The 12366-nt window shown below is 38.5% G+C and overlaps 1 protein-coding gene across 1 annotated transcript in view; it reads left to right on the forward strand.

Annotated features, from left to right (window-relative positions):
• eif2b3 (eukaryotic translation initiation factor 2B, subunit 3 gamma) overlaps positions 1-12366 on the forward strand; it is a 31014-nt gene that overhangs the window by 16827 nt on the left and 1821 nt on the right. Inside the window, exons 6-11 of the mRNA XM_054626656.1 lie at positions 1016-1105; positions 3734-3870; positions 4847-5037; positions 5646-5708; positions 5884-6032; positions 9999-10102. Coding sequence (XP_054482631.1) covers positions 1016-1105; positions 3734-3870; positions 4847-5037; positions 5646-5708; positions 5884-6032; positions 9999-10102 — 734 coding nt within the window. The remainder of the gene's footprint in view (positions 1-1015; positions 1106-3733; positions 3871-4846; positions 5038-5645; positions 5709-5883; positions 6033-9998; positions 10103-12366) is intronic.

Consider the following 12366-nt stretch of genomic DNA (forward strand, 5'->3'; position numbering starts at 1 on the left):
CTTTGAAAACTGGTTAGCAGTAAATGGACTAAAACATGTAAAAGCACTGGTATGATCCTTTTAGGAACAATGCACCCCGCAGTTTTTACTATGTAGTGATTGAAAGGGCAGAGGAGGAGGAGGATAGGTAGTCAGAGAGGATGGAGGGGTGAGCACGGATTTGTTTATTGAAACCTGGAAGTCGACATGGTTTCCTTTGGCTCTCGCTTCGTAAATGTCACATGGTCAAACTGTGTGTTCTTGTGTGAATGAGTGAATGCATGATTGGGTGACGCTGTGTCTGTGTGCATGTGGCCCCCCGGTCAACATAAACCTGTCTCACTGGCAGCAGCTCTGCGGGGCGACATCTACGGTAGCTGACAGAGGACAATAGACAGATGTCACTATTTTCTGGCTTTTATGTGAGCCCATGGCTGTGTCTGGTTTTCATAAAATGTTCCTGTCCTATGTGCAAAGCGGAGGTAAATTAGAAGGGCTTTCAGTAAATGAGAAGCAAACATAAAACATAAAAACAGCAGGTGATGGAAAGACTCAAAGCAAATTGTCCTCAAAGTAGCAGCCATGGTTATAATGGTTGAAATGAAATAGAGTCACGCATGCAGTATGGTGGGACTCCACAAATGCATATTATGATGAATACTCTGGTGTATTGTCAGATAAAAGGGGCCATATTCACTAACAGTTCGTACGCACAAATCAGTGCTTATACCGTCCTTATGAACGTTTTACGTAAGCGACAATGATGAAGGCCCGGCCGGCTGTGTTAATGTAAACACACATCTGTCATTTTAGAATGATTCACAAAATGAGTCACCATAATACGCACTGTTGTGTGAACCAAAAATGGACTTATTTGGGGGCGAAGTAAAAACATTTCTACGCACATATTTGTGAATGAGACCCAATGCCTTTTTTAGTGCTGTGAGTTTTTACAAAGAAACTTGACCTGATGAATTTATAAAAAATCAAATTTGATTTTATTGTCCTTTCTTGACTCTGTTTATTTTACCTGCAGACATCCCAGGATGCACATCAAAACAGGCCTCGTGGACGCTCACCTCTACTGTCTGAAAAGAGCAGTGGTGGACTTTCTCGCTGACAACAAGTGAGTTCTTCAATTATTTCTTGTTATGAATATAAGAATGAACATAATTACATCATTTGCTATCCAAACATTTTTTATTTTTTTTTAAATAATTTGGAGTTGACCAGTGTATATCTGCAGGGAGCAGTATTAGTATTAAACACATGCACACACTTGCTATGAACCGACACAGTCTGTAGTAAGTGTTAAACATGGTCACATGGTGGGCAAGTCTTCGAAAGGACCCGTTAGCAGGGTATTCTAGCAAGGTGTTAATTTGTTTTACTATGTGCCACTGAGGCAGGCTGTTAGGCCTTTAGCCTCTGAGGTAAAGCAGTGTCACAGGGAGCCCTCTGTGGCTGCCTGGCAACACGAGCATGGTTACATTGGTACGAGAAATCTAAAAGACCTATATGATGTGAGCTTGTATTAAAATGTTTTGCACTTAAGATTAGGTGTTAGTATTGACATAATGGTATTAAATAGGGGTCATCCCATGATTCAGTTCATTTCTCGAAAGTCATCATGATTTGATACACCCACAACAAAGTTTTCAAAAAAGGTAGTGCTATAGAACATTTATAAGTCATTCTTCCTCACAAAAAAATCTTTTAATTTTCTAAAGTTTTTCAAAAACCTTTAGCTGCAAAATGCAAAGTTTTGCCGCTAAAAATCAAAGCGCTTACATTAATAAAGAAATCATCTGGTTTTACAAGCTGAGAATGTCCCCCAATTTATTCAATCATTTTACCAAATATAAATATGGTAATGTGATATTTTAGAGGCGGCATGATTGCCAAAAAGAAGAAGGAAAATAAGACAAAGTGTGTTCCTGGTGCTGAAGTTCTGAAGCGGTCGGTTCAAGCTGCTTTTCATCACAGCACACATCATGTGAGGATCTCATCCATTTACTGCTTATGGCCAAAAAAGCACATGAATAACAACCACAGCAGTGAAAGCCAAAATATACTTTCATGCTAAATGCAGCATGCTCATTATCGTGTTGTAAGAAAGTACTCCAATGCAGCAAAACACTCTTTATTACACTACATTTCAGTCTTCCGATTAGGCCAAGTGATGAGTTTTAACTGATATTGCAAATCATATTGAACCGCAACACTGTGTATTGATTCATTTTTGTATCGCAAAATATTGTGCCACAACCCATAAGACAGTGGATTGTCAAAAACAAATCTGACCAGTCTTCCCTGGTCTGCCCTCTAGACGATTTGTCAGAGGATGTCTTACCTCATCTCTTCCTATACATTAATATTATAACATTCTTGGCAAACTGCACACTTTAAGAGGAGATCTATGGTAGCACATAAAAAGACTCATGAGAAAAATAGAGTGTTTGATAAGAACAGGACTTGATCCAGATTCATCCCAGACAAGGTTGCGTGCTGAGGAACAGCATGGCGCCAAGCTTCTCAGAACAGGGTGGTGATGAGACTTTGCAAACATGTGTGTGCTGAACATTTTTTGGGAAATGGTCCCATTAAAAAGTGGGCGCTTTGCTAAAAGTTGGATTGTGGAAATCTGTCATTGTTTCCAATTAGAACAATTTCAAATGAAGTTCTAGTTAAGTTAAGTTTAGAGGATACATAAAATAAATCCAAAGCCAAAAAACAAAAAAGCGCCCAACTCCCATCTCTTCACCCCAGCCAAATATTTTTGGTATAGGCGAGAGGTACTCTTGAACATATTAATTTGCCATCGAGATGTAGATATAAATCTTACATCATTACATAACTAATGGAACTCTGCCGCCGCCATGTATCATCTCTATGGTTAGATGACTCATTTATTTCTTCAGCTCTTTTCTTGGACTTTCTTTTAACAGCTCCTCTCTCTTCCTTTCTCCACCATGCTGTCTCCTGCTCAAGGAGAGAAATGGACAGAGTAACTGTTGTTTTTCTCCTGTCATTCAGATGGAAATTCTAATCTCCCTTTAAAAGAAAGTAAGAGAGGACAAGTGAAGGGGGGGTGTGGGTTGGTAAAGAGGAACTCTGAGCGTAGCACAGTGCATAGAGGAGGAAAAAGACATTAAGACGGGGAAGTTACCTCCCGGTTAACACAGAGGGAGACTTGAAGTCATCATTTGAAACTGAGGTGCTAATTGTCATGACCTGCTTATATTAGATGTACATTAAATTAAGTAACAATAACTATATCATTGAATAAGCGTCTATTACATTTATTAATAATGTCCTCAATTACAGTTATGATACTCAAGCTTAATTTGACTTCCTGTTTGCAATTACTAAAAGTTCTTTAGGATTACAAAATCACTTTTTCAAGATAATCTAGATATCAGATGAATCAGATGTTGATTCGTATGATAGAATCAGATGTTAGCAGCAAAGCAAGAGGATGTGAATACGTAAAAATCTTGGAGTCAAATATTTGCAAGGTAATGGAAATGTGTTAACCTTCCGAAGGATATCTTTTTTTATTTAGTATTTCACTCACAGTTACTAGAAGTAAAGCTTTCTTCCCCAATTGAAGATGAGGAAGCCGTTATCTAATGATAGCACATTAAACCGAGATCATGGATTTAGTTATGGCTTAAGTGTGATACTGATGACTTTCTAGGATCCTTAACTGATGTTGAAATGTTATTTAATCTTTCCTGTTCTTATATTGTAGGTCCATCTCTTCAATCCGTGGTGAGCTGTTGCCATATTTGGTGCGGAAACAGTTTTCAAAAACAACCAACAGTCCCAAAATCAAAGATGACGCTGAGGATCAGAACCAGAAAACGACTGACGGCTCAACCAACCAAGGTCAGTTTTTGCTCTGACACATCCCAAAAATCAGAGATGAAGAATATACATCTATATATGTGTGTATATATATATATATATATATATATATATATATATATATATATATATATATATATATATATATATATATATATACGTATATATATACATATATATGTATATGTGTATATATATATATATATATATATATGTGTATATATATGTGTATATATATATATGTATATATATATATGTATATATATATATATATATATATATGTATATATATATATATATATATATATATATATATATATATGTATATATATATATATATATGTATATATATATGTATATATATATATATATGTATATATATATATATATATATATATATATATATATATGTATATATATATATATATATATATATATATATATATATATATATGTATATATATATATATATATGTATATATATATATATATATATATATATATATATGTATATATATATATATATATATATATATGTATATATATATATATATATGTATATATATGTATATATATATATATGTATATATATATATATATATATGTATATATATATATATATATGTATATATATATATATATATATATATGTATATATATATATATATATGTATATACATATATATGTATATATGTATATATATATGTATATATATATATATATATATATGTATATGTATATATATATATATATATATATATATATATATATATATATATATATATATATATATATATATATATATATATATATATGTATATATATGTATCTATGTTTTGCTTTTGCTCTAAGTCAACACTGACATTGAACATAAAAAGTTGACATAAAATGACAACTCTGTCTAATCCAGAGGCACGCAAATTCCCCCTAAACAGTGTGTATATGTGATCACTTACACTCTTCACTGTGCTCTACATGCCTCTCTCTATTGTCCAGAGCTCCTCATCTCCTCACGAGACGAGCCTCTCCTCCAGCTGGCCCAGGAGCGCTCCTGTTGGAACGACCACCGCGGTGACATGAGCGAGGCTTACCACGGAGGAAAGCTCCGCTGCTACGTTCACATTATGGACCAGGGCCTTTGCTACCGCGTCAACACTTTAGCTGCTTACATAGAAGCAAACCGACTGGTGAGTTGGACATAATCCCGCTGCCTTTTGTTAAACACACATTTTTAGGTGTGCATGTTCTGGACAACCTGCATGAGCATTTGAGTAAGACTGGAGGGAATTCTGTTGTATGTGCCTAGATATGTACAAGTATACATGGCTTTAATTTGATTACATAAAGTATTAGGACTGCAAAGATTGTTCGATTAATATGCAACTATTTCGATATCATTTCAAGCAAAAATGGCCAACATTCTTTGGTTCCAGCCTTTTATATGCTACAGTTAACTGTTATTTTTTGTTGGACAAAAAATGTAGTATCTTGAAGTTTCTGTTGGTCAAAAAACAAATTGCCACCATCACCCTGGGATTAATTGAGAAAATAACTCCAGTGATTAATAGTGTTGTCTCTTCTGCATCTCATATCCCTCTCATTCTTGTGGATGTTATTGTTTTTATTTTCCATTTTCATTTCTCATAATTCTGCTTTTGTTTTGCCTCCTTAATGCAGAATTGCATGCTTGTTTGAATGCTGTCATCTAGCCCATTGACACAATTCCAAAGTTAGTTAATCATCTGTCCATTATTTTAATCTCATGTCTCCCTCTCTTCTGTCTCCTCCCAATTAGGCCCCAAAGCTGTTTGAAGAGCCAGCGGTCCACCCATCTGCTGTCATTTCTGAGAGATGTCAGGTAAGTGTAATGGAGTAGAAGAACTCCTAATTAGCAGTTTTACTAATTGTCCTATATCACAGCTCACTCGCTATTATACAATTTTTATTTAGTCTAATCTGTACTTGGTCATCATTGAGAGGCCTGTGTATGTATTTATGTCTGAGTAATGTTTCTGTTTGTGCTCGGCGGACAGATGGGATCAGACAGCATCATCGGAGCACAGTGCCAGGTAGCAGATAAGACTTCAATAAAGAGGTCCACCATAGGAAACTCCACCACAGTAAAAGAGAAGGTCAAAGTCACCAACTCCATCATCATGCACGGTGTTACCATAGAGGAGGGGTGAGAACACACACATCTGTACACACACACATGCACACACTCGTTGATAACATGTACTTTGAAGTGAAGTTGCGAACACATTCATTAATCCCAGGAAAATAATTTCACCTTCGAGGCATGTTTACGAATCTAAGTTTTAATTGTCACGTCAGCTTTTGGTAGGTGTTAGTACATGAATTCGGAGTGTGACAAAGCTGGTAAAGCAGTGGAATTTAGTAAACAAAGATTTCAAAATAAGTTGAGTGATCTTATGATGCCAGGAAAAACGTGTCCTTGCACAATCCCCAAAATGACTTAGCTGTTTCCTTTTATCTGTTGACAATGTTTGGCTTTCACATATCTTCATTCACTGCGTACCTTTCCATTTAATTTTCTAGGTGCTCCTATGTGCAAACGTGGGTGTGTGTTCGGCCAGATGCTTGTGGATGTGTGTGTCCGTTGATGGGAGGTGTAACAGGTTTTGTTTTCTGTGCTCCGCGGGGTCAAACTGGGAGCGTTGCGTTAACAATGCATCTATTGGTGTGCAACCAGCCAGAGACCAGTTCCAAACAAACACAAAGCTGTTGAACTGAAACACACAGCATTCATATATTTCATTTAGCCGCTAATTTACTTGCCTACACCAGAGTTCCCACTGGTTATGGAATTCGTGGAACACTGGGGAGGATTGAAAGGTGTATTCCAGACTACAAATCTGAGCTATTTCATGATTGCATCACGAAGTAAGAAAAACTGAAATGATTATTCATTGATCAGTTCCATCAATACCAGCTAATCAAAAGACAGAAAATTTATTTTTATTTTTTTATTTTTTTATTTTGATAATCTGTTATGACATTTATTAGGTTAGTCCCTTAAAAGACAGTTTAGTTTTTTCCCATTTTCCTTATTTTCTTTAGCTTTAAGGTTGACAATATGGTATTTACAGCGACATATTTTCGTGACTGCACCATTCCATCCAATGGAAATCACTTAGAATCAGTTCTTGACATTGGAAGGAAAGTTGTTTGCGTTTGAAGAAAGTTTGGCTGTATAGTTGTAGAGACTTTTAATTAATTAGGTTTAAGGGGACACCAAGCATCTGCTGAATACATCTAATTATATTCTGAGTAATATTGTTATAATTTGAATAGTTTTTTCAACACATGTATTGCCTGTTTGTGATGGTCCCTAGTCATAGTTTCCTACATAATTTTTTACAACTGTTCTATCACATAAATTAACCTGGAAGGATCATTAATTCCAAATTGCAGGACATGGCAGATATTGTGTTTGCCATTATGTTGTCACTTGGGGAGGGAAAAAAGCCTCAGTCTGTATAGTGATGAATCATGATCAATCACTTTATTACACATCACAATTGTTAAAAGTATCAAGTAGTTAAAGTGGTCAACTGACTGCTTTGTTGCAACCTAAGAGGACTTGTGCAGAGAGCGACAGTAGCCACTGTAGAATTAGCATGTAGATTGATCTGCTCGGTCTCTCAGCCAGAAACTAGTGGAAAGAGACTCATCTTGGCCTCAAGTCTGGATTTTAATGCACTCATTCACGGGCTCCTTTTTTTAAAATCTCAATTTCTTACTCCTCCCTCCCTTTTCTCTATATCAAGGCCATCTCTCTCCTCTCTCTCTTTCTGTCTCTCTCCATCTCTTCTTAAAGCCTTTCAGGGACCCAAGCCCGCCAGCATGGGGACCCTCATCATGCCCATGTAGGTGCACGCACAAAGGCATGAAAGAAGGAGAGAGAAGGGAAGAAAGAAGCGAGGAGAAAGCAAGCTAGCACGCAAGAAAGAAACTGCAATACTTTCTTTTCTTTCTTTTTTTTTTAAGGACATAAGAAGGAAGGAGAAAGAAGGAAAGAAAGAGCCAGTGTGAGGGGATTAGCAGACCCCGGCCATGTCGCAGAAACCCCTCGCATTTCTGCGCTCTTTGTTTGGAGCTGACCAGAACTTGTTGACAAAGCGCTGCATGTTTGGGAAGGGGGATAGGAAGGGTCAACTTTACGGGGGGGGGGGGGTTGGCACGGGAGGTGGGGGTTGACGTGTGTGTGTGTGTGTGTGTGAGTGAGAGGGAGGAAGGGGTGGGGGTGGGGGGGGTCATGGCAAGGAGGAGCCCCGGTGTTAGTAATTAGTGGTGTTTCAGCTCCGCAGCTTCTTTGGTGGTCTCTCTCACTCCATCTCTCTCTAATGTTACAAAACTCTGAATCTTGTAATCTCCCATCCCCAACTACCACCACCACCACCTCCTAGGTAGTCACACACACACACACACACACACACACACACACACACACACACACACACACACACACACACACACATCCACATCCACATCCACACACTCTTTTCTCCCTCTCCCTCCAGGCCTAACCACCTGAATAGAATGGGCCAACACAAACCTGTCTGTGTGTGAGGTGCAGAGGGCCAAGTGTGTGTGCGTCACTGCACTGGGCAAGACCAACATGTGTTCTCCACCGGGCTCCCCGAGCTACTGAGGCGCACATTTCTCTAACCCACGCACTAACGCGTCCACGCCCTCCACGGTTAGCTGACACAGGACACACAAGACTGTCTGTGTCTCCCCTCCAAGAATTTTATGGTGATGGTTTGGCTGAATGTGAGCACGGTGGGTTGGCACTGCCAGCTCAGGTGGGACTGTAGCACAGCGCCAACAATGTCTTAACACAAAACACACACACACACACACACACACACACACAAACACACATAAACACATGTGGACACAGCGTGGGCTGCTTTTGTTCTTTAATATATATGCAAATTGTATGGTGATAATTTTAGTTAATTGGATGTGTTTGAGTCTTTGGAGCAGGTGTGAGGATCTCTTATTGCGAAACGGGCTGAATGTTCCTACTGGCACTTTCACCTCCAGAATGGCTATCACTACACAAATGTGGGAATGGAGAAACTTAACAGCCAACGGTTGAACGCTGTGGCTGTACTGGGAAGCTCCCAGTACAAATGTTCTTAACTGTGTGTGCGAGAACAGAATGTGAACCACAAACATGTTTGGATCTCCTGCAGGCCCAGGGAGCAAACAGCAGTCGGAAAATCATGATTTAACACCACCAAAACTTATCCTAGCAAAATATGAATCTTTAACTACTCCAGAGTTTGCAAAATCATCAATTGGTACCAGAAATGAGCCACTAGCTGATCACCACAGGCCCGTATGCAGTAAGTTAAGTTCAGAGATATCGTTGAGTGGCTGTGAATGTTTCATTATTGATTAATCTGTTGATTTTTTTTGTTTTTTTACTTTGTTTCAAAAAGTTTAAACAAACATTAAACTTTCAAGAAGGATGGAATTATTGGGAGTCTTTTGTATAAAACGGCATTATTTTTGAGCTGGATTTACCTAATGAAATTAAGCTTCCTGTGATTTCACATCACTTGTTATGACCACAATGTAGAAGAGAGTTATGAGCAATTGCACCAATGAGTGATGTTTCCTTGTTAAGGCCTTTACACACCTGGCACGGAACGAAGAGGATCCTTCTGATATTTCGCACCACAAATGAATCCAATAATGTTCTGTTGAATGGACATATTAGAAACATACCCTGAGGCTCCATAGTCCGAAACCAAGACAGCAAACTTTATTACTCTTTTCACTCTTGACAATGGCAGAGCATAACAGATCCACTCCTTCCGTTCTTACTTTTCAGAAAAACATACTGTGTTACCGTTGACCGTTGAGGGAACTTTAATTCACAAACTCAATTAAATAGCTAACAGTAGTTTAGGCTATATAGTTTAGGAATTGAAAGTGTTGACTACTCTACAGGGGAGAAAAAATCATCATAAACAGAAACATGTTTTTTCTTTCTATTCCTTTTCTATTATCTTGTGACACCATGAGGAGTACCAACAACCTTGTAAGGAACCACTGATTTAGAAATATCAGAACAATGTGACTAATGTATTTTTTTGCGTGTGGTTTCCAGGTGTAATATCCAGGGCAGCGTGATCTGCAGTAATGCTGTCATCGGCCGTGGAGCAGACCTCAAATACTGTCTGGTGGGAAACGGACAGCGGATCGAACCAGAGGGTGAGGTCCAATATCGTAAACACACAAAAAATAATGGCCCCAAAATATTTCATCCCATTCGTTTCTTGTCACAGTGATTTTCAACACACGATGCCTTGTTCAACAACCTCTCTTTGTCTCATTACCCAGGGAAGCTAAAAGTACATTTTAGGCATTTCAATGTAGCAGAACAAACAGTAGATGCCCATTTTGCATCTCCACATTAAATCAACTTGACAGTGAAAGAAGGGACAAAATAAGCAAAGTAACACCTCACATTCTAACACCATTCAGTACAACGACTTTACAAATAAATGCTATCTTGTAAAGCCCCCGGCCCTCCGACAAGGTGTTAATGTATGTGTGTGGTATCTCTAAGTGCCAAGTGTTCAAGCCAACTAGGAAAGTTTCTTAATTCTGAAGTCTGTGTGATGGAGAGATTTGTCAGAGTTTTTTTATTTTATTTCCTTAATCCTCTTGTCCCCAAAGCTGTGTGTGTGTGTGTGTGTGTGTGTGTGTGTGTGTGTGTGTGTGTGTGTGTGTGTGTGTGTGTGTGTGTGTGTGTGTGTGTGTGTGTGTGTGTGTGTGTGTGTGTGTGTGTGTGTGTGTGTGTGTGTGTGTGTGTGTGTGTGTGTGTGTGTGTGTGTGTGTGTGTGTGTGTGTGTGTCACAATGATGGAGAGGTTAGAGAGCAGGGCCAGAACAGGACCACCCGGAATTCAACAGCAGCAGCCTCCAGCCACATCCAACACTCACACACGTATAGAGAGCGAGCCGGCTACCAGACTAAGAGGCCTAATTGAGTGAACAACAGGGTGCTCTAAGTAACAACAGTGTGAATTTGAGCTAAACTCGCCTAATAAATGTTTGAGACTTTTTGCAGCATCAAAACTAATCTTGCTTCCCATGTTTTCCCCCTGGCCATCAACGAGCTGCAGACTTTATGTTATTGAACACTGGAACCTTGGACCCCTGGTTGCATAATTGTTTTGCGTACACTGCATGGCCAGAGTTCAGTCACACGATTGCAAAGTTCCAGCCTCTGTGTCTCTGATGGACGGACAGTCTCTCTTTGTCACGCATTTCAATTGTATAGTTTCTCTCTTTGATATTATTATGTAAAAGGCCTTGTTGTCTCTTCAATAGACATTTTAAAAGGGATCTGCTGTATATAGTCAAGTGAAGTCAAGTTTATTTAAATAGCCCAAAACCGCAGGTTTTACCTCAGGGAGCTTTACAGTATGTACAGCATACAGCAGTCTCTTATTCTCAAATTGAATACAGGAAACAAAAATAGGACCTCAGAAGGAGCAATAGAAGAAAGACCCTTCTCCCACGCCTGAAGAGGGGATAAAACCACATACGTTCTTGAATCACTGAGTTGTTCATAATTATAGAAATTTGGCGCATTAACTTTCTGGCACGTACAAGGTCCCATGTGGTGGATATCAAAATCCATTTCACCCTGAGCAGAATAAGAATATAAATATACCTAAACTAAACTTTTATCTTAGTCTTGGCTCATAGACAACCCTTTATGGCCAGTATCATGTTGAATACACTAAGACTCAACACTTTGTTTTAATATAAATATATATATATACATTTGTTTTTTGGGTAGAATCCCCATCTACCGGTATATGGATCAGGCTTTAATCACATTAGTTTCATCTAAATAATACATTGTCCTAATGATAAACCTGCTCTCCTGTTTGCTCTCTTATTGTAAGAAACCAAAGGCTTGTCTCTAGCTACTAATCTAGCCGGCTGACCGCAGGCTGCGAAAGACATTACACACCCACTCTGCTGCTGAAGCTGTTAGCAGCCAAGGACCACCCTGTTAGTTAGCCTCACACTCTCTCAGACACACACACACACACACACACACACACACACACACACACACACACACACACACACACACACACACACACACACACACACACACACACAAAGATACAGGTCGGTCAGGTGTTGATATTTAAAAGATGCACACCTTTCCTCTGGGTGCTATGATAAATACACACATATGCATATTTAAAACAGTGCACTGTGTCTTGAAGATGACACTATGTTCTTCTCTACTGGTGCATCCTAAGTACATTTAACTATTTACCTGACGATCAACTACATTTAGTTAGAATATGTGCTGACAACATCTGGCTTATTTCTCTCCTTTATTTGTTGATTTGGTCAGAGTTGGAGCTGTCTTTTATCACTACCCCAACAGGAGAAATTTGTAAATATATATAGTCCTAATACATTGAAACACTATGCAGGATAAGT

The sequence above is a fragment of the Anoplopoma fimbria genome, chromosome 3, assembly GCF_027596085.1.
Source record: "Anoplopoma fimbria isolate UVic2021 breed Golden Eagle Sablefish chromosome 3, Afim_UVic_2022, whole genome shotgun sequence".
Taxonomy (NCBI): Eukaryota; Metazoa; Chordata; class Actinopteri; order Perciformes; family Anoplopomatidae; genus Anoplopoma; species Anoplopoma fimbria.